At 31.1% G+C, this 24,767-nt stretch overlaps 2 protein-coding genes across 7 annotated transcripts in view; one reads left to right on the forward strand and one right to left on the reverse strand.

Moving 5' to 3' along the window:
• LOC143252729 (nostrin-like) overlaps positions 1-15,793 on the reverse strand; it is a 48,974-nt gene extending 33,181 nt beyond the window's left edge. The window contains exons 1-2 of one of the 5 annotated variants that reach the window (XM_076505310.1): positions 15,369-15,793; positions 7,883-8,276 (exon numbers count right to left, since the gene is read on the reverse strand). In XM_076505310.1, the coding sequence (XP_076361425.1) occupies positions 7,883-8,146 (264 nt within the window). In that variant the 5' untranslated portion in view covers positions 8,147-8,276; positions 15,369-15,793. Of the gene's footprint in view, positions 1-3,532; positions 3,840-7,882; positions 8,277-15,368 lie in introns of those variants that run through there. The other 4 variants (XM_076505309.1, XM_076505311.1, XM_076505312.1 and 1 more) reach the window with 4 other exon arrangements.
• Positions 15,794-15,956: 163 nt separating this feature from the next.
• The window catches only part of LOC143252731 (prostaglandin E synthase 3-like), a 33,987-nt gene continuing 25,176 nt past the window's right edge, over positions 15,957-24,767 (forward strand). For both annotated transcript variants that reach the window (XM_076505316.1, XM_076505318.1), the window contains exons 1-2: positions 15,957-16,115; positions 19,224-19,340. In XM_076505316.1, coding sequence (XP_076361431.1) covers positions 16,084-16,115; positions 19,224-19,340 — 149 coding nt within the window. In that variant the 5' untranslated portion in view covers positions 15,957-16,083. The remainder of the gene's footprint in view (positions 16,116-19,223; positions 19,341-24,767) is intronic.

Raw genomic sequence — 24,767 nt, forward strand, 5'->3', positions numbered from 1 at the left:
CAAGTGAAAGACTATAAAAAACCCCAACAGTTGTGAATATTTAAATAGTCTTCTTTGATTTTTATGCACTTTGAGAAAATTTATGAACCATTATAAAATATTTTTCTTTAAGATAACACTATCCTTAATTAAATTAAGAGGACCAAAACTGTACAGAATACAGTTTTTTTAAATGAGGCTAAAAAATAATCTTCAATTTATCATCTTGTACTTTATGCACAAATGCCCCAACAGTTACTTGCCATTTTCACCACACTTAAACAGATACTTACCAAACCCTACATACATAACTTCTCAATATTTATTTTCCAAATTCTAATACAAATGTTAGGGAAAATATATTTTCAGTAGAGCTAGCCTCTTCACTTGCTTTTGACATACATAATGAAAATCCACCTAGTAACATTCTTTCGGAATGGAAAACATTTATCACAATTTTTGAACTCTTACCAATTTTTTATTTACTTTTTAACAATTCAATAAATTTTTCATAAGCAGTCACTCGTATAAATAATTTCAATTTTTCAAAAGTCAAGAGGTATAAACAATTGGAAAATTCTGACATAAAAATAGTAGTTTAACAAACTGATAATAGAAAAAAATCTGAAAACTACACCAGAAATCATCAAATGCTTTTCTAAGTTATCTAAGTTCTAAAACTTTATTAACAACAAGTCCTATAATCAACCCACAAATTTCCAATTTCTTCCTAAACCATTAGAGAAATTGGGATTGCACTGAAAATCTTCCAATTATTATGAATTTCCTATGTCAAGAGAATTCTGAAAAATAGCTATTACAGTATTCACAAACTCTTATGGTTTTTCAAAATTATAAGTCTCATCAAGGCCAGGTGCTTTATTTTATAAAAGCTTTGAGCTTTTTAAACATAAAAAGATTATTTAATTAATTAAATATTAGAAAGAACTGTCTTATTTAACATTCACAAGTTTTTCTTTTTTCTTTAAATCAGTTGTACTTAGCAAGTCTGGTGAAATATTGTAAACAAAAGCTTTTACTTTTACTTTGTATAACCAATAAAAAACTTATATGAAGATTAGTATATGGATCTTATGACAGATAAATAGTGAAATGTATAATTTATACTCACAAAATATTGGTACAAGTTACTGATGAGGTAATTACTTAATAGGAGGTTAGATTAAGAAGCTAGAAATGGTATTCATATCAATATTCCTTTAAAAACAAAACCTTGTAAGTTCTTATTTCTGAAGAGAGACAGTGTGTGTGTGTGTGTGTTATATCCAGTAAGAAAAATAAGGACAGGTGCATACATACACTTGACTTATTAACTTTAGAAACAATACGATGTTCTCAAAACGATTTTCTACAATTACAATTAGCCTATGCTTCAACCTCTTACACTCAAGCACTCTTGAAATTCAGTTAACTGAGTGATTCAGATAATCTCACTTATTGATGCAATCAATGTCTTTAGTTCCACTTTAACGACACACGAACACTCAAATTCCTGTTGTAACTAGAATATAACCAAAGGAGGTCAAAAAATTGTCACTTCTTTCCTGCATCAAAATTTTTCTATACCCTCTTCAGCCATTCATTCTATGTATAAAGTGCCAAACGGATTACAATTAATAGATTACAAAGGCCACAGGGCATAATAACTGGTCAACAATTAAATAAAAGATAGCAGTGGGGTGTAGCAGAAAAAAAAAAAAAAAAAGCAATAGGACTAACTGCCCTGCTATCATGAATGAGCCATTTTACTCATTTCATTATAAAATAAAAAATATTCTAGAGCAAAGGTTCTTAAACTATGGTTCACAGGTTCTTTTCAGGAGGTCCATGGGAATGTTGTATAATCACAGCAAGAAAACATTGTGACCTGCCAAAATTATAAAAATTGTAGTGGTCTGCAAACAAATATTTATAAACCACTGTTTTACAAGATAAAAACTAATAAATAATAAAAATAGCTACTAATAGAAAACTGTACAGCATAAAAAAATCTAACTGTACATTAATTGTTTTTTTCTACTCCCCATATTTGCGTGTCTAATCTTTTTTTTTTTTTTTTTTTTTTATAAGTCATTTTTTCATCAAAATAATATTCCATAAAACTTCCAAGGTCAGCAGAGCTTTAAAATTATATTTTAACAAGACATTTTATAAATTTATTATAACACTTCGTAATGCCTTCCCACCAAAGTTTAAAGCTATACACAAATTGTACACCTCTATATATATATATATATATAAATTTGATATATCACACAAGTCTCATACTTTACAATTAGCTGTATGAATTAACTGAATTATAACTATTTAAGGATTGAAGACATACTTATATTATGTGCACCATGGTTCAATATACAATAAACTTAAAATATTGCTAAAATTAGTGTACTAAACATTTTACCCACAATAACTGGTCACATTTACCATTAAAATGAATAATTACTTTCACAAAAATTAGCAAACTAGTCGTCTAAAACTTAGGTTAAAGATTTAAGTTTATAAGGGTTTAAGATTTAATAGGTGGTAAATTTAAGTATCTCTTCCAAAAATCATAATTGTGAAGGGTCTATATTTCTGCTAAACAAAAAAAAAACCTAATTCAATATAATTTTTATGTATTCACTTGCACTGCTTGGATGCTAAAATTATCATATATTAAGCACTATTAGCAATATTAGTACTAAAGAAACATTACAAAAACATTATCTGCTCTCCGAAAGAGATTATAATTCTCTACATTCGTGATGATCAGCACCCACTTTAAGTAAAAATGTATCTCAAGACAACTGGTATGGGTATTAACACTTTTACTAATAAAGCAAAGAACATTTTGACCCTCTTAGGTCATCTTCAAGTTAACAGGTTCTCTGTTGTTTTCTGCTTTATTAGTTAAAGTGTTAATGCCCATACCAGCCTTCTTGAGACACATTACTCTGTTGTTATAAACATACAACTTAATCTATTCACTGTTACAACTTACAGAGGAGAACTGTAAATGCCACTACCACACTTACACATCTTATGGGATTAAACTATGTACTACTAATAGTAATAGCAATTAAACAAGTAGACATTACATTTACCTAGTAATTAGTACATTGCACTGTTACTGTTAATGCTGACGGTGACAAAGTCGAACTTGCAGACAGACTGTGTCTACGATTCAAAATGTACAACAGTTCAAAAATCATACACTATGTCTCTTACAATAATATTGTTGTTCTCAATGTCAGGCATCAACATGTAACTATAAATGACAAACTGTATATATTTGACATAATAAACGTTATTTCATTTCAATGTAGTAGTATAAGAACTTAAAGTTGAACTCTGCAAATACCACAGTCAACTTCTATAGAATATACTATAATCAGATACTGATTATTTTAAATTAAAGATAGTTATCTTTATTTTTAAGGAAAGGGGAAAAATGTCTTTTCTTCAAGTGAGAACAATAAGTATCATCCTTAATTCATTATAACTAACACAAACTTAACTTAAAATCGTGTGAAAATATAAATAAAACAGTTACCTTATTTTGCCGTTTTTTACCCATAGGATTAGACTGAGAATTACAAAGTTGTTTCAGAACCCCAAACGACTTGTTATTGTTAAACGGAAGTAAAAAGAAATTAATTACCACTTGGACCCAAATTTTTAATTCTTGCTTCAGATTATTACTAAGCAAAATGCTAATACAAATTGAGCAGCTTATACAAAGTTCCAAGTGCGTCGATAACTCATGATAAGTCTAACTCCAACACGCACTCGTAAATATCTTCTAGAGTCGAATATCATCCAATATGGGTAAGTTAGGCGCGTGTCTCTTCCTTCAATTACGATCAGGTGACCATTGACGATCCTTAACGGCAAACTTTTTATACCAATGACAGTGTTAAAAGAGAGGGAAAAGCCAATCACATACGCAGAGAAAGAAATATTTAAACTTTCATAAAGCCGCTCTAATCCTTTAATATTTCGCCTGATAATATTGTTACAAACTGTAACGACTCTATGCGATAGCGTTTTTATAATCATTTTGCCGTTAATATTACGGCGTAACAACGTGCATCTATAACATTAGTGCCTTATTCATTTATTCGGTAATGATGGTGAAAAGTTATGTTTTACATATTAAACGATCAAATATTTCAGATTAAATACCTTTAATTTTAACTGCCACACTTTTAGAAAACGCACTCTAGATACGTGATGTAGGAACGTTTTACAACCTATATAAACAATCTTCCGAACACCCGAACTTAGAGGTTGCCTTTAGAAATTATTAAGGCCCAAAAAACTAGGCAGAAATCAGTTTATGAAAACAATAGGTCCGAGTAAAAGATGGACTATTCTCAAGCGTTAAATTTTTTCACTAAACATTTCACAAGTGATTTCGTGACAAAATGCCACTTTCAGGTATATGTGGAAAAATAATATGTACCTTCGAGCGAGTCCAATTGTACGCAGTTTTCTAAAATTTTAAACACTTCAAATACAGATTAATTGAAACGCATACTTTATTTTGTATACCATACACTGTTATGATTGCTTCAAAAGTTATTTATTGCTATATACGTGTAAATCGAAGGTTTTATAAATGTGTTTCAGTGAAACTTTCACAAAGTCAGTGCGTGGTGAAGTCCTACTGGTACCAAAGACGGACTGCCTTTTGGGAATCCGCACTTCCCACCTTAATTTTTCATTCAACGAAGCACAATTATTTAATCTGATGCACTCTTCAGATAAATGCGATTCTGAACTTGATCAGGATACAACCAGTAAAGCATCCACGATACGTTACACAAACCTGCTAATTTGACCAAAACGTGATTTATTTTAGCATGATAATGACTAATGCGCGAGTTATGCTCTAAATACTTCTTCCCCTGAATAACCAGACTGGTAACTCATTCACACGTTAATGGCAGAATTGTGTTGGTTTTGAAAAGGTCTGGTGCAGATGTGATAGCAATTTACGTTGAACGAGAGAAGACAGAAATACAGCTCATCATACAAGCTTTAACACTGAAAAGCTATGAATAACAATATATTACTCTAAATAATTTTCTTATTAATGTAACTGTTAGCATCTTGTGATAATTTTCGATAACTATGTTTTCTATATATCTTAATACACTTTATTTACTTGATATGAAAAGGTTTGGTTTGTTTTGAATTTTATGCAAAGATACATGAGGGTTACCTGCACTCAGTGGTTGGAACTCCTAAAGTCTGCAAGATAGCCTTAGAACTCTATATTTCAGACCCTAACCCATCAATAAACACACCCAGCAGCCAATTAGCAACCTTCATAGGATTCACCACAATGAAGACAAACTTCATGTTCAACAACCACAACTATATACAAACAAATGGCCTAAGCATGGGCAACCCAGTATAACCAGTTCTAACCAATATTTTTATGACACAAGTTGAAATACAAGCAATTAACACAGCATTACATCCACCACTATACTGGTACAGGTATGTAGATGACACGATTGCGGGATTCACATCTACAGAACATACACTTAATTTTTTCAATCACATTAACTCTGTACATCCCAACATTAACTACACATGTGAACAGGAAGAAAGCAATCAAATATCATTTCTTAACCTCAAAATTACAAGAACCGATACACAATTTAAAACAGAAATCTACCAAAAAATCACCCATACTGGACTATACATTCCTTGGGACTCAGCACATGAAACAAAACAAAATCTCAACATACTAAGAAACCAAATAAACACAGCCATAAAACTATGCTCACCAGATAAAATTAATGACAAATTAGACAAAATAAAACAATACTTCATCAACATCAACAAGTTTCCTCCACAAACCGTAGAGAGGAATAAACGCACACACACAGACAAAAAGCAAATTCAACTTACAAAAGTAAATATATTCCACGATTTAAAAAATCACGAAACCATATTCTGCTGCATATCATATATTCCCGACATCAGCAGAAAAATAACCAACATTTGGCAAAAACTAGCAACAAAATAAGACATTCCAATTAATACCAAATTTATTCAAAAACCAGGGACAAAACTAAGGTCTATACTATGTAAAAACCACACTGACAAACACCACACCAACATTATTTATAAAATACAATGTGATAACTGCCATGACTTCTATATTGGAGAAACAAGTAGAAAAATGGAAACCAGATTCAAAGAACACAAAAAGTCATCTTCACACGTTTTTGAACACTGCAAAACAAACACAACATAACCATAAAAAACACTCAAATACTAAATAAAGAAACAAACAAACAAATGCAAAATTAAAGAAGCCTTACTTATACAACTCAAGCCCAAAATAAACCAATACAAAGGAATACCTTTACACCTATATTAATAAATATATCCAACATCTAAGCATGCCCTCCACATTCCTACACTCAATTACACAACCACCTTCAAATATATGGTCAGCTACCAGTCAGTAACCCTTTCTTTCTTTGTGAACCTGACAATGATCAAAGAAGGTCAAAATGTTGTTCGCTTCTCTAGTGCTTTCTCTACCCATACCAGCCGTTTTTAAATATATAATGGTTAATCTGTTGTTTCAAAAACTTAAGATTTTCCCAACTTGAAAATATATTTCCAATAATAATTCTCTTTACTAACACTATCACTATTCTTGGACCTCCTCATCTCAGAATTGGATTTTTTTCTCAATTGCTCCAGTCTTTTGTACCCCACTCAAATGCCTTTGGCAATATTCTCTTCACCTTATGTCAAAGTACCCTATATCCTAGTACTGTGTATAAGCACCTCACTTAGATAATATTATCATTACTGTTTCAAATCTAACACCATCCCAGTCATTAACATCTGCTTTTAGTGGTGAGGAGTAGGTGAGTCAGTGGGCATCAAGTGTTATTGGAAATACATTTAATTTAGAAAAAATGTTTACAATACTGGTGAGAAGGTTTTAAAAGACGTTCAACTTCAGAAAAGGTATATCTTTTAATACTAGTATTTCCGGTTGCATCTTTTTCAAAACATGCAATGCAATGCAAACAAACTTAATATAATTCCTAATGGAACATGGGAGCAAATCAACTATTCTTATATGACAAAGCTTCAAGATGCCAACTGTTTCAATGTACCAGTAGTTTTTATATTCAAATTCTCATTTTAAAAAGTTCAATAGTTTTAATTAGTCATGCATTACAAAGATAATTAGTGATTTTAACTAGTAACATACAAGAGGGTGTTTTGCATTTCTTTTTAAATTTAACTGTTTGTATTATTTTTATTTATTGATTATAATAACTTAATTCTATAATTTATCATTAGGTCATTCCATGCCTCACCCAGAAAAAAAAACAAAAAAACTTTTCCCAGTTCATATCAGATATTCCTGAAAAACATTAAGCAAAAACTTTATTTTAATTTATTCAGTAATACAAAATCCTAAAACTGTACTGCATGGCTAAATACATCATAATGAAGTTTTTGCTTCAATTTTTCCAAGGAAATCTAAGACATGAATAGGGAGCCCTAGGTCAGTTGGCTTGGAATGACTATTATTAACACAGGATTTCAACCAGAAGGCACCTCAACGGTGGGAATTGCAAGCATAAAATCTGAAATTTAACCTTTTTTTTTTAATTTATAAATGGAATAAACAGCATATGTTTTGACAATAACAATTTACATTTTCCAAATTAGATAAAAAACTGAGCTTTGTCTGACCAGATTATCATAAGCAGAAACTCAGTTGTTAATAATATTACTTGTTGTGCAACCAATGATTTCACTACATAACCCACTGTTTTTTAACCTTTGTTGCACCTGTTTTTCACACCAAAGCTTAACAGATCTTAAGCAAATAATTCAAAGACTCACTTACTATGACTGAAACTTTGCTACTCTTTAGCATGTCATCATCAATCAATATTATTTCTTTAATTACCCTGATATTCAAGTTACAACCTACGCAACTACTGTAGGCATGATCATGATGGACTTTTTTTGAGAGCTCTTGTTGAAGCAGATCCACAAAGATGTTATGGCAGCACTCAAATATAGGTTTGGTGCTGACTAGAACAGTAGTGATAGTAATAGTAGCCTTTTGCCACATCAGAAGATCAGGAACAAGTTTAACCTCAAACATACAATGAAAAAAAATTGCATGATTTCACTTGCAAATCAAAAAGAAGAAAATAAATTCGTGTATGACCACTGCTGGTTAGGTGGTTTGGTCACTTCAACATTGTGTCTATTTGACTGCTCTTATCTCCAGGCTGAAATATATTATCACCACAAGGATTACATACTAGACAGAATAATACAAAATGGAATATTATATATACACACACATGCTGTTACAATAAACAAAACAAAAACAATTTCTTTAAAAAACTCAAGTGTAAGTTCACACTTGATCTTACTCAATGTGTCAATGAAGTGTTTGAAATCTTCAAAGTTAGAAAAGTTAATGCAAAACATTCTATAGTTGTTAATTATTTTGAGGATAATAAATTTGGATATCTTAAAAAAATTCTCAGGTCCACATCTTTCATTAGAGCTGAAAAAAACAAATTTCTAACATATGGTCATTTAGTGAAATGTATATAGTATTAGTCTCAATGTTACTGACCTTAACTAACAATACATAAACTTGGGCATTTTGTAAAAGAAAGTACAGTGTGCAATGAACACATAAATTACAGTTGTTGTACAGTTTCAATCAGAATCACTATCATTTCCACAACCTACAATAAAGTTCTGTTCACCTTACTGCTATAAAGATTTTGCAAATGCCTTAAGATATTAGCTATAGATAAGGTACTTTTAAGTTCACTATTCACATTCAATGATGGAAATCTCAACACATCACAAAAGTAACAAGTTAATTTACTATGTAGAAACAACTGGTAAAACAACTGCTCAGAAACTGGTAGTATAGTAAATAATAATAGCTAACAATCAGAAATTGCTATATACTTAGAATGAAACTAAAAATCAATCCAGCCATCAGTGTACCTAATTAAATACAATTTTGTTTTACATTTCTACTTATCAAAAACATCTGAATGCATCATTTCATCAGTGGGGTATCTTTGCCGTGAATAATATTTTTAGCTGTAATTCAAACATCTAATAAAGTTCAGCCAGCGAAGATAATGAGAATTAGTTATAAATACACATTTTATAGTAACAGTGAAAAATATTTTTTATAATGAAAGTATAACAATAAATAAAAAAAGACATTCAGTGTACTATCTAATATGACCAATACTGTTAATGAAAACAACAGTACTGTATACCTTTCTTTTGAGAACACACAAACTAGAATGTCTCCTAATAAGAAGAAATATGCTTTAATTATAGACAGAACTTCAAATCAGCACTAGACTATAAGAAAGGCAGCTAATCATCACCATCAACTACCAATGCTTGTGCTGCTTTTTTACCAATCAATAAATAACAATTGATCATATAATAATACTCCCATGGTTGAAAGGTCAAGCAAGTTCGGTGGGGTGGAGATTTGAACTTGCAACATTTAGGTTACAAGTACATTATAAGACAGGGTCAGAGATATTTTACCTGATGCTCTATATTCAGTTAGAGATTTTATACATGTTTAATGTATATTATTAATGTTGGCACAAATTTGTCACTGTGGTGTGCATGTGTGTTATACAAAATAACATCAGACTATCTGTTGTGTCTACCAAGAGAAATTGATTCCCTGACTTCAGCATTGTAAATATGTGGATTTAAAAGAAGGTCTTATCAGCAGACATTTTCAGTGTAATCTATTTTTCATATCTGAAAAGAGGAGGAAATTATCTAAATCTGTGTTTAATCTACATGTAATAAATAAACTATATTTCTTTATATTTCCAATATATCATTAAGTAATTTCTCAACAAATTTGTTGGTTATTTTGTTGAAGTTAATGGTCTTCTGTAATGTAGATTTTATGTTCTTGTGTGAAATACATTTTCACAAACATAAACTAGAAAAAAAACCAACATAAAATGAATTAGGCAATGTTTATAAAATTAACAAATGACGAAAGTATTTTTACTAAATATTTTTAGTAAACAAGTAATACTGGTTTTATTTAGTACAAAATACACTTCAACTTCTATGTATAATTAGAAATGTTATGGCTCACATCAGTGTTGGTTTGAAAGTCATGCCTTGGACAATCCTAATCACTTAATGACTTGCAATAAATCATTGAAGTATAAAAAAATGTGAACATGTAGAAACCTTTATGAACAAGCACTATGATGGTATGATGATAGATAATATATGTTTAGTTCCAATACATGTACTTTTGTCTATCAACTGCTGTTTAGACGTTTTAGTAAATACGGATTATTTTTAGGTAAGATAATGTACCAAAGGTCATTTTGATGGATTTAACCAACTTATTTATGTACAAATAGCTTATACTTTAACTAGAAATATAACATAAAAAACAAACAAACTTCGTCATGTGTAATGATACATACTGAAAATACAGATGTATCCATTACTTTGCACTTTTTACAATGTACAAAATAATACTACAGATCTTACAAGTTCTATGCACAGGTAATATGCCAATTGCTTCATTTTACTAATATATTTCATGGGAGCATTTTCTTTTCTTTTTATTTACATAAATGCATTCATGAAGTGTGAAAAAAGTTACTATACAGTTGATATAGTGGCAAGTGAAGAAAATATCATGAAGACAATTGAAACCATTTTAACTATTATTTGTGTGTGTGTAATATATTTAGATTTAAACTACTGATGCTTTAATTAAACAATTCAACAGCCACATGGTAACAATTAGATAATTAAAATGAATGTGCCCAAATTCTTAAACAACTGCTATTAAACATACATACATACAAACACTGACATTACAATGTCAGGTTATAGTATCATAACAAAATAAACTTGAGGAAGTTGTTAAGGAGTTTTACGCGATAATGTACAATATATTACATCTCACACAAAATTACATTTTTCTTTCCCAGTTTCCATAATCAAAGAGCTTAATTTATACTTTAACTAATTTAACATATTTTGATCCATTCAATAAGATGTCAAAGCTGCTCTAAACACAAAATTAAATCTCAATACAATCAGTTTATCATTAACTTAGTAATTTTTTATCATCACATATATAAAGAAAAATACCTCCTTCAAAAATTATTGGTAACATACAAATATGTTTCCTTGCTCCAGGCAAGTCTATATTGGATCAACAACGTAAACTTCAACTGCCTGAATCAAGGAGCATGTGCATAACAGCCATTTTAATAACTCTGAAATTTACAACCATTTAATGAAGAATGTAATGAAAAACTGAACAGTGAACACTTCACAATAATAGACTCAGAAAAAGATAAATAGGTATTAAGAAAAAAGCACTCCTAATTCCCAACCTACAACCTAAGTTGAACAATTCACTCATCATGCCTGAAACAAGTAAAAAGTTAAAACTTTATCCAACCAACAATGTCACTATTTACCTAAATGGAAATAAACTGTTAGTTTTTCTTAGATAAACTGGAAAGTTTAACAAATGACTTTTAATTGTACTACACTAAATTAAGAAAAAAACAAAAGGCATGTTTGTTTGGATTAAAGTACAGGTGTGGCCTTTGTCTGGATTTTTTGAAAGCATTTGACAATATGCTACATAAAAGACTCAACAAACAATTATCTTTACAGCTATATCAGGTAGGTTGATTCAATAAATTAAAAAGTAATTGAACGGAAGAAAGCACACGGTTGTTGTAAACAGAATTCAACCAAAGAGAATTAATGTCACAAGTGGAGTGCTTCAGGGCTCATTCTTAGGATCTTTGCATATTTGATTTACATAAATGACAGATGATAGAGCAGTTAATAATTTACTTACATTTGTTGATCATATCAAGGCCTGTGGGTGTTGCTGAACTTTGCAAAATGATTTGGATTAGTTGGCAAATTGGGCAAATAAATGGAGATGACTATTAATTGTAATAAATGCAAGGTAGTACATGTGAAACATCATAATTTGAAATTTATACATATATATATATATATATATATATTTTTTTTTTTTTTTAAGTGGGAATAACCTAAAAAGCATTATGCAAGAAAAGAATCTTGATGTTCTGGATTATCAGTCTTTTACACCATCCAAACAGTGTACTGTTGTTAGTAGTAAATTGGATTTTAGGTTTTATCTATAGAAATGCTGAATACAAGTCTAAGATGTTATCATTTTAATATATAGGTCACTGGTTAAGCCTCAAATGGGAATTTTGTTTCATTATTGGGCTCCTTATTTTAGGAACAACATTGAATTGTAGGAAGGGATATCAGAGAAGGACTACTAGGATGATACCTGGAATAGAGAGGATTTTGACACACAAGAACAGATTAAGATATCCAGTACTGCTTTCTACAAAAAAAGAAGAGTCAGAGAAAATTGGATTGAGGTGTTTAAGATTATTGATGGAAGTGATAGTGTTTTTCCATCATACTTTTTCATACTTAATGATGAGAATGGTGAAACTAAGGGAGACATATATAAAGTATGACAAGATACAAGTCATCTTCACATAAAACAGTTTTATTTTTCCAATATAGTAGTTGATTTTGGAAATGAATTGCTTTCAAATATGTAGATGCATTCTATTTAAAAAAGCTCAAGAGAAAGTTTGATAAATATCTGAATGATGAAGCTTGGCTTTGAGTGTTTTATTTTTAAGTTTAGATTATTAAATTGAACATCCTATACAAATTAACAAGTCTCTTGATATTATTAAATTATACATGTTATGTTATCACAAATCTAATATAGATGTCATTCTACTCACTAGCATGACTGAAAGCATAGTGGTAAATAAATAATTCAAGTTAATAGGAGTTTAGAGTTTACTTACAGACATATTGAATAAAGTAAAAAAAAGGAGGGGGTAATTATCTCTATATAGAAATCACTAACTCGCCCTCATTCAGAAAGTTGTGTTCAGTCATGGGTCCTTATCTGTGATACAATACAAAGTTACTTGCAAAGATTCAGTGGAGAAATACTAGGATGACTTAAAGAATGGGTTACTTTATGAGGATATGTTAAAATCTTTTAACTTGTCTTCCCTTGCATCACTGACAGAAGATGGGTAAAATGTGGTCATACTGAAGATTTGAAAGTTATTTAGAGAATTAATAGAACAAAGACATCTAATTTCTTTGTGCTGTAGTCTGAACTTAATATAATGAGAGAACACAGTTTTAAGGTCTGGAAAATAAATACTAGGCTCCAGTTAAATAAGCTTACCATATGCAGCAGTGGAAGTCAGCACTCTGTAAGAGTTTAAGGTGGAAATCAATTTTCTGAAAAGTTTAAATTTTCACTTTTTTTTTTAAATATGGATGTGAAAGAAAAGCCTTACAGGACAAAATGGTCCTTTATTGAACCTGTCCAAATGTTATACTTAATGTTGGTAAAAATTGAGGTGCTTGACAACCAGATTTTCATCTCTTCATTTCATGATGTATTTCATTCCTTATGCAATGACCTATCCCATTTCATCACCTTTTAAAAAAATCTAATACAGATTATGACCTCGTATTTCAAAATAATTAATATATTAAATATTATTCAAATCTAACCAGGTTTCACAATTCCATTTGTATTTTATGGGTTTCCATTTGAACTTGAACTATGAACTCATACATATTAATTTGATACTCCATTGCAATAATAGCAACTACTGTAAACTTACTTTAAAATATTTAAAATTTATTTAACTTATGTTCTACTCTAACTATTAATTTATAAATTCCAATTTCACAAGTTCCCTCATCATTATGCAAGTTTAAATTTTCTTCAATGCATTTTTTAGATTCCCCAAACCCATCGAATGAATTACTCTCATCAAAAAGTTAGAAGTCAAGATGTACCCTTTAAACTTCTAATTTAAGATGGCAATAATCTATTACAGACTTATGAATTTGTTTATTCATTCAACTTTGACTTATGATGCAAAAACCAAAAGTCTGCAGCTAACAAACCTTTGAAATATGGGACAGTCATAGAAAATTGGTTTCTCGGATTTGTTATTGACAGAATATACCTATTGTCCTCCTGAATAATTCTGCAAACTTAAATATGGTCATTTATTATCCTTCTTTACTCAAAGGAGGAAGAATAAAATACTAAAACGTATAGTTTCCAGGACCTCCCTAGATTTTTTTTTGTAATTTGGAAGCATATATTCACAACTTTTTAATTACCAAAACTTTCCCTTCAATTAAGCATTTTCATTCTCTTAAAATAAGTTACTTACAAATTTCTAATTTCTACATTTGCCATTAACAAAAACTTAAAAACCTTTAAACTTCATGTTTTTCATTAATATACCTTTTAATCCTTCTGGACTTGTTAAAAATAAGTAGCTATTGACACCAATAAAAACATGGCATTTAAAGCCATGATAATACCAAGGGCAATAACTACATGATGGGAAGTACCTATGTCAATTGCATAAATTTGCAAGCTGTTACACTTCTCCTCATGAAATTCCTTCTTTTTAAGTTTGAAATTTCTGGAAAGAAGAAAAGGCTGTCATAACACTTATATGTTGATAATCTTCCCTTCTTGTGCTAGTAGTAACAACTGGCTCACTACAATTAACATCGCTGTTTTGTGGCAAATCCCAAGAAATATTGAGGTTAGTTAGAAGAGGTAAATTAAACAGTTGTTGTCTGGTGTCAATAATTTTTCTGTAGCAGTGACTGCCACCAGCAATTAAAACAGTAAGCTTTTATTGTCACCTTTCTATTGGTACCAATAACACTGGTCTTTTAACAATGACAACAGTATGAGACTTCATTTTGATAAATCTCAGAATCTTTTATTTTATTACTACTAGTAAAATGCACATTACTGCAAACTAAACATATTTTATTTATTGGTAGTTTAATTCTTATATTCTTCCTAGTTTATGGACCTTCAAAATATGAAATATAAAAATATAGTACAATCCTCTTCAACCTTCAGTTAGTTTGACTGAACACACAAAACTATCCAACCTTATCAATGTTCTTCCCACTAATAAGATTAGCAATCTAAAACTCCCCTTTCAAAATATTGTACAGTTTCAGAACGACAGACTTCGTAAATAACAGGACAAAACTTTAAAAATTAATTTCAATAAAACATATCAAACTAAAACAATAAATGTAGGGTTGATGACGCTCATGCTGGCCATTAACTTTATCCTGCGATTTATAATTTCTCAAATTCTTAAAGGCACATTAATAACATGTATCAAAACTTCAAACTTTAGTTAAAATGAAATCAAATTAAAAGGTTTCTTACTTACCCAAAACGAGTCTTTAAATGACTTCATGATGCCAACTTGTAATTTTTATTTATAATATTAAATACATTTACCAGGATTTACTATTGTCAATCGCATTTAACATAAAGTGTCTTACTATATATACTGTTGGAAACTTAAAATGAAAATGATTGAAATTGAATTGAAAGTAGAACTAGAATTTAGTATAACACCGAGTAAAACAAATTTCTAAAGGAAAACGGATAACTTTCGTCAGTCACGTTTAAAGTTAAACAGATCATGAGATCAGTTAACTATATATATTATCCGTTAAAAAATAATAATATACATATGTTTAACATAATACACAGGATTACTCCACTCTCGCACTAACAAATCAAAACATTACTTCCACTATACGATTCTTTTCTTGCGACTTAGTATAACGCGATCATTCTTCAAATAAGTATCCCGCATATCCGTTAAACATAAATCTTAGAGGTTATTGGTCAATAAGAAACATTGTTGTTGAATATAAAAGATGATTTTTTATTGTAGGAAAATTTTAAAAAATATTTAAAAGTATAATTGTACACCGCTATATTTATTTTATAGCTGTTTGATTTTATATGTTACATGTTTTTCCATTGGTCTACATAATTTAACCAAAACTTGAATGCGTAATGACTTTAGGCTTTAGTGTTCACATGTTTTACTGAAGAGTTTTAGGAATACGTTGTGTTAGAGGAAATAAAACATGTTGTCTGATATTCCTACCAATAACCGTGAGTAAGTACTTTTAGGTTTTTACAATTTCAAAAAGTAAGTTTTGTATGTGTGTGTATGTTTTTAATTTGGTTTCATGAATGATTGTACTTATAATGAGTTAGGCTTAGAAAACAAGCTCGAAGTGAAAGCATAATTAAAGCACGCCATCTAATACGCTTGTAGAAAATTCTTCGGGTGACTATGCATCATTGTATTAATAATTAAGTGGATACTTTCAGTAGATGAGTTGTATGATGTTATTTGTAACATATATTCAGTGAAAATTGAATATAGATAACAAAAGCTGTAGAAGCAAAATTATGGTTAATTGTGTGCATTTTAATTTTTAAGAGAGTGATCAAAGTGAAAATAATACTTTATCATAAATTTAATACTTATTACATAATGTGGAAAGATGAAAGCTAAGTAAGAAGTTAAAGTAATATGTTTTTGTTATTCAGTTATTTGTATTATTTAACATAATATTATAAATCAACTTGGCTTGTAAGATAAATTGTTCAGCTTAACCATGTAGTATACTTAAGATTGAGTAAGAAAGCACATTATGGTAATGTAGTATTAATCTAACTATAAATGTATAAGTGGTTATGAAATTAAAATAAAAAGCAAAATAAATTCATTTAGAACGTTCTAGGTCTAGAAAAATAAGAATATGCACAGTTTTTTTCCAATTCTATACTTAGTCTTGGTACAGTTTTGGCTTCAATGAACTGCTCTAGATATAGGCAGTATTAGTCCATTAAAACCAAAACTCTATCATGATAACACAGAAAAAAATACTTTTGAATTTGGAACAATTTATCCAGTTATATTTTTGAGAAAAAATATTCTAATATGTATAAACTTGAAGTATTTTCACTTAGTGAAATGTTTGGCTTTTTTATTTCAGTTTAACTTGTATATTTGTTTATGGATGTTTAAAAGCTTTATCAAATTTTAATAAGTAATCGTGGTAAAATTGATGCATCTAACCTAAGACATTTATGACTATAACATACACCATTAATTGACACAGTTAAAACGTAGGATGTTGTATGTAACTCTTTCAATAAGGTGCAATATTAAAACTTGGGAAGGCTTAAAAGTGTGTTTTCTTTTAGAAAAGTATATTATTTTGTTTATTTATTATTCCTTTCATTAATACTATTGGTTATACTAATAACTATAGGAGATGTAATTATTTTTATTTGTCATTCATTTTTACACTTTTTTTTTTATGAAGTAATTATATCTTAGAATTTGTACTTGGACTAACTCAAATCACCTAAGCTGGCCAAACTTCATGATATATCAGACATGGCTGAAAATGTTGTTTAATATCCAGCTGATGAATCAGTGCGTTCAGAATAGTTGTTTAATTTCAATTTTAATTCTTACTATCTATTATAGACCCTTAGTTAATTACATTGTTTTGATTAACTCTACACAGATGGGGCAAAGGTGATATCATGTTTGCAGACGTACATTCAAAATTTGTAATTACTATTTATAAATGTATGTTAATAAGCTTGTTATATATTATGGATTATAATCTGCATATTAGTATTATACATTAATTTCTTGATCTAAAAGTAAATATTTAAAAATTTCTTAATTGTTTATTTTGTGTGTCGCATGGTTATGTTGAACGCACTATTCATTTAGAGTAGATGTTTGTTTTTTCCAAATACAAAGCCTGCAGTTTCTTACAAGTTACAAACTCAAATTACCAGTATTGACAAGCTAAAATATAAAATAAAGACTTCATATATTTTCTGTTTACTGAGATATTGCTACATTTATTGAATCAAACACAGTGGCTCTATCCACCTTTTTCCATTTTTGGAAATGCTTTCATATGCCTATTTCTGTCGTGACGTGAATAACCGATCAAATGCTCAATGTGCCTTGTGGTTTTTTGAGCCTTGTCAGGTGTTACTCTCTTTATATGGTAGATTCCAAGTGGTAAGGGAAGACATTATTGAACTTGTAAAATCATATTTATTTAGATTGAAATGTAGCTTAGTTACTGAGCCTGATAAATTCTGTGGTATACATATAGTAACTTTATTTTTTATTTCAAAATGCATATATAAAACCTTAAAAAAATTATTTTCCATTCTCTAAATGTGATATTTAATAAGACTTGGAAATTACAGCAAGCAGCAATCAAACTAGAAGAGATAATTATTTTCTATTCTTTTTATCTTTTTACTATTCTATGTTGTAAGAGGAATAACTGAAATTTAAGAACTTATTTGTAAATGTTAATAATGTATTTTACAAAATACTGCTCCACTAGAACATAGTCAAGGTAGATCAGTTTGTAAAGGTCAGTTTTATGTTATTTTATATAACATGAGTGATCTTGTGCCACATCATTAAAGTTTTGTAATTTTAGTCAGAAACAGTTGAAAGGTCAATAAAATGACATTCTATATATGCATAACATTTTAGCTATTTAGGCTAAACATCTGTGGTTTCATATTATAATTGGTTGTAATTCTAGAATGAAAAAGTGAATATTTATATCTATTTCCTAATGTTGTTTTGATGGTTACAAAGTTGGTCGAATTGACCAAACTCATAGATATAATAGTGAAAATAACTTAAAATATAGCATTTTTTCCAAAACAATTATCTTAAATGTTGTATAGCTTTTGCAAGTGAAATTTGGAAATTTTCTGATGCATAAAAATATTTTTAATCTGAAAATCAAAATTGCTTTTTATGTTGGATAGTCAAAATTCAGATAGAAAAATGAATAAGTGAATCATTACTTAACAAATCTTGAAACTTAGTTTAAAAAAATATATTTTGTGTACAAAAGCCTTATAATGTTCATGCCACAATGACATTTTGGAATATTTTTAATGTAAAATTTATGTTATTCTACATTAAGTATAATTGATGTGTTAACACTAGGATTTTTTAAAAAGAGTATTTATTAAATCTTTCATAAGTTAAACATAAATAAACTCATAACTTAAAAGGTGCCATGTGTAGACTTTTAAAAAGTAAAATAATAGAACTTTTGTCTTCTACTCTTAACAATATGACTGACATATCAAGCTTTTGCTTTAGAATATTATAATTCTGATATTAAAAATATAGCTTTGATTTCCACAGAATACTTCCTCCTCCCGTGTTATGGGCTCAGAGAAAAGGTCAAATTTATCTAAAAATTGCCCTAGAAGATTGTAGAAATCCCACGATAAAGTTAGAGAAAGATAAATTATACTTTAGGTAAGTTCATTTAGAAATATTTAGTGTTAACTCATTAAAGTTTAATAAAAGTTTTAGATTTCTGTCTTATTTTCTCAGTTTAATTTGTAATAGTAGAAATGTAATTAAAAGTAACTTATTCATATCTTTTAAAATAGTTAATTTCTTTTTTATATTTCATCTTTTGCAAAACAATTTAAAGGTAAAATGCAACTCAACACATTTATACTGTTATTTGTAATATTTTTGTCAGTGCTAAATGCTCTTTATTAGTGTGGGGTAGAGAAAAGCAAGTCATTGGTGTGCCAGACCATAGCCCTCAGATTTTATGGTTTGCAACTATTACCAGAAAAACTATACTAGGCCCATGAATGCATTATAAATGAGACTGTCAGATCTCACTAGTTAGTATCATTTATAACCCAAGAGCTGGTAGTATCGACTTGCTGTTTTTCTTTTAGTCTTGTCACTTCAAAACTAGGAATGGCTGATGTAAGTTGCTGTTGAGTAGCTGTGTGTGAAATTCAACAAAACAATTCTTATAGTGTTCCCCCCTTCATGTGGATTCCTGTACGTGGTGAGGGGACCTCCCAGAGAAGGTTTTGTACTTTTGGTTTACATTCTATGGAATCTAAACATCCACCTCCATGTTTGTCTTGCGTGGTGACCCGTGAAGGTGCGCAGAGGATACTGGTGGTTCAGGGTTCCAACTCCACCACACAACTTTGGCCTTGAATTCCTGTAGACGTTCGGTCTTGGGATCCCCCCCCCAAAAAAAAAGAAATATTGGCTAGTCCATTTCGGCCGGGGTTAACTGAGTGCCAGTGTAGGATATCCTGTACGGGTGTGTAGACATTGTCTGTTACGGGTTTTTCGGTATAGTGCTCACAAAACCCTGGCATCACTGCAATGACGTCATATGGCACTATAGTGCATCCCCTCATAGGGCTCCATGGTGGGTGGGGTCAGGGGCACCAAAATATTCTTTTTTTATTTTTATTATGGATACCCCTTAAATTAAAATAATAAACAAGCATGACAGCGTAGAGAAAAATCCAACTACTGGCAAACAACTGCACATGGATTACTCTGTACGGTCAAACTCACAACTTTAATCTGTACTGTGATTTGTAATTATACATTCTTTAACTGAAAAAACCCTTAGGGCAGATGTCTCCATTTTTTATTCAAAAGGGTTTAAAATGGTTTGTTGGCTCACCTAAATTCTTTAAAAAAATTATGGTCTGGGGACATTTTGGTGAAAACAGCTTCATCACAACATTCCAAACTCCTCTTGAAGTCGAAGGGCATTGGGGATATACCCATTGAGGTTACTCCTCATTCTACTTTGAATTCTTCCAGAGGAGTTATAGTTGAGAAGGATTTAAAGATCATTCCAGAGTTGGAGATCCTCGCAGGTTTCACCAGCTAAGGTGTTACAGTCGTGCGCCAAATTTGTACTTGTAGAGACAGAATTATGGAGTCAACAAATGTTCTAATTTTAACATTTACAGCATTATGTCCTCCTTCCACAGTCAAGGCAGGATATCTGAATTGTAAGGTAAAGCCTTATTTTCCTAGCCCTGTTAGATGTTTTCATTGTCAACGATATGGTCACTCAAAAACATCTTGCTGTGGTTCCTTAACCTAAGCCCGTTGTCCTGGTAAAGACCATGATGCTCTTGAATGCCAACTAGAACCACATTGTATTAACTGTAATGGTCCACATCCTTCCTATTTTTACTTCTTCCCCTAAATGAGTAGAAGAGAAAGAAATACAACATCTAAAGACAGTTCACAATATCACTTACCCAGAGGCTTGGAAATTACTATTCCCAATTCCATTTCAGACTTATGCTGCTGTAATAGTAGTCCAGACAGACCTTTTCTTGCTTCCTACAGAATCATTAACAGCATATCTTAATCTAGTACTCTCCAAAAATCAACAGAGTTAACGAATCAGTATCTACTTTTATCTCTCTCCTTACCACATCTTCCAGTCATTGCCCAACTTCACCTTGTTCAAGCCCAGGTGTTTCCATGGGGTCTTCCTCTCTTGACACCCCAAAAATTAAACAGACCATTCGTTCATGCTCTCAATCACTGGAACATATGTCTACAAACACCGATCCACCTACTCGATCCAGAGCAGGATAACTAGAGAGTGACTGACCCACATCCAGTAAAAAAAAAAAAAAAAAAAAAGCATGGTCACAAGCAGAAGGTCTCCTTACAATATTCTCCTCCAAAATAAATAAAAATAGCCATGCTAATCCAATGAAACTGTTGGGGTTTTCAATCAAATGTGAATGACATCAAAGATTTGATTGACTTTAATCATCCCAAATGTCTTTCTTAACAGGAAGCATTTTCAAAACCTACTAATACAGTCATAATTCGACAATACTCCTTATACCGAAATGACAGGTCATGGGGGAGTAGCACTGCTGGTTGATCAACATTTGTCCACCTGGCCCTTTTCATTGAATACGTCCGTGGAAGCTATAGCCATCCGTATATCCTTGGATTGTACCATCACTGTTTGCTCTCTGTATCCTACTCCTGGAAAAATTATCATTCATCAGACCTTGATGCCCTCATTGAGCAACTGTCAACCCCCTTTTTAATTTTGGGGGATCTTAACAGACATAATCCCCTCTGGGGTGGTTCTAGTATTGATGTGAGGGGTTGTGCTATAGAGCGTATGCTCCTGAATCACAATCCTGTCTCTCTTTAATACTGGCTATTACACTTATTTTCATGCACCCAGTCAGTCATTTACTGCTATATCTTGGACTAAATATACCTCCAGCATTTCTTCAACCACCAGTTCAAAAGTCATGGGACAAGATCTGGAAGGTGAGTGGATGGTTTTCTTCTGTCCCCCCCCCCCTCTATCTTAATATTTAATGGCCATGAAGTTGCTGATGCTCAGAGCATTGTCAATACTTTTGATGAATGCTTCTCATGTATCTTGCTCTTCAAACTCATCCCCTTCCTTCTTAGCTATTAAAACACGAATTGACCATCTGCCTCTTTCCTTTTCGCCTGATCGTCCCTGTGACTACAATCGCCCTCTTTCACTGGTAGAACTCAAACTTGTGCTTCATCGGTCTGACAGTACATCAGTTGGACCTGATGATATACGTTATGAGATGCTATGCCACCTTTCTCCTGCCTCTCTTACTATTCTTCTGGCTGTCTTTAACCGGATATGACAGGAGAATGTCTTTCCTGATGCTTAGCGTCAAGCTATTGTACTCTCTATTCTTAAACCTGGGAAGGATCCAAAGATTTCTTTCAATTACCGTCCCATTGCTTGGACGAGTTGTCTCAGTAAGACCTTAGAGAGGATGATTAATGCTTGGCTTGTTTTGTTCCTTTAACCAAAACAACCTTCTCTCACCCACTCAGTGTGGTTCCGAAGACAACGCTCCACAATAGACCACTTATTTTGCCTTGAAATATGAGTTCAAGAAGCCTTTTTGAATTGACATCTTGTTTTTGTTTTATTTAGAGAAAGCTTATGATACAACATGGAGATATGGCATCTTGTGAGACCTTTACTCGTACAGATTGCATGGCAATGTGCTACATTTTATTCAACATTTTTTTAATGAACTGCCAGTTCCAGGTCTGTGTGGGCTCAACACTTTCCCGTTTTTTCCCACAGGAACTTGAAGACCCTCAGGGCTGTGTTCTGAGTGTCACACTTTTCATTATAAAGATTAATGCCATCAGTAAACAGCTACTCCCTACAGTTGCAAATGATCTTTTCGTTGATGACTTTCACATCTCATGACAGTCATCAAACATGAGGTTTATTGAGCGGCAGCTACAAACTGCAATCAATCATATACTTAAGTGGACCACAGCAAATAGTTTTCAACTTTCTTAAAAGTGTTTGTGTACATTTCTGCTGCCAATGAGGTATTTATCCAGATCCAGAACTTTGTATTGATGATACTGTACTTCCTATGGTCCCTGAGGCAAAGTTCTTAGGTCTTATATTTGACTGTAAATTAAACTTTATTTCACATATCAAGCAACTTCATGTCAAATGTATAAGAGCACTGAACATCCTCTGTGTCCTTTCTTCCACCTCTTGGGGAGCTGATCGATACTCCATGCTTAAAATTTATCATGCCCTTGTCCGATCCAAACTTGACTATAGGTCTATGGTTTATGGTTCTGCCAGAACCTCAGTACTGAAAATGCTGGATTCTATCCACCATCAGGGGCTTCGTCTTTGTACTGCAGCCTTTTGTACTACTCCAGTTCACAGTTTGTATGTGGAGTCTCATGAACCCCCTCTCTATATTCGCCATTTGCAACTGTCTCTTATGTATGCTTCCAAACTTCAATCTTCACTGCAGCATCCTACTTGGGGTTGTGTTTTCTGTCCTCAGTGGGCCATACTATTCTATAATAGAAAATCTGCCATTGTTTCTTTTAGCCTTTTTGTATTCAGGTGCAATCAGAAAAATTTGATATATGTTTGAATAGCATAGCAGTATCATCAGTTGACCTCTTCCACCATGGCTAATTACTATCCCCAACTGTGACCTATCTTTGAGTCATCTCAGGAAAGCTGATACTCACAATTTGAAATATTGCTCTTTATTTGCTGATTGTTATTATCTGATTGTTGGAGATTTGTTTACAGAATCTAACAGTAAGTGGTGTTATTTGTGTGTTATTGCTCACAATAATCTTAAATGGGATTTTTATGATATTAAAAGTTTCAAATTTATAAGAAGTAGATATAGGAATGAAATTTCAAAAAATGAAAAACAGAAAAAAATAAGATCTTATAGTTAAAGCATGAATCTTAGCAAAATGTATTTTACTATCTTTAATTTTGTAGTATTTCTTTGTTTTTATAGTTTGTGATTCATTGTGTTAAGATGGGTTGACTACTTTTTGTACCCCTATTACTTTGAATTCATTGCAGTTTTTTTTTTAATTCATATCACTGTAATGATATGGGTAAACTTTTATTTTAAGGGTTTGCTGAAATGTTGGCCATTGTGCTTTTATCCATCACAACAAAACTAATGTGTGTAAACATTTGTTTTCATAAATCATCATCTTGTTTTATTCACAACAAAACTTTTCTCAGTTGAGTTAGGTTTTCTACCTCATTAAGACTTTAAGTGACAAAATGAAAATGACAGTGGAATTTGCATTATGTGGGTAATCACATAATAATTTGTGAAGTTTTATGTTAAAACAGAATTGATAGGTACTTTTTTTTTCCTTTTTGATAGAATTTTCATTTTATTTAAACTATTATTTAGAAGTTAATTTGTTATTTTAAATATATGTATATTTATTGATTTGTAACTTTTAAATATTAATGTTAATTGAGGAAACTTCAAAGTAAAAATTCTGTATGACTGTTTAGGAAACAGAGGTAAAAATGATTTATTTGAAGTCCCCTTTTAT

The sequence above is a fragment of the Tachypleus tridentatus genome, chromosome 6, assembly GCF_004210375.1.
Source record: "Tachypleus tridentatus isolate NWPU-2018 chromosome 6, ASM421037v1, whole genome shotgun sequence".
In the NCBI taxonomy this organism is placed as follows: domain Eukaryota; kingdom Metazoa; phylum Arthropoda; class Merostomata; order Xiphosura; family Limulidae; genus Tachypleus; species Tachypleus tridentatus.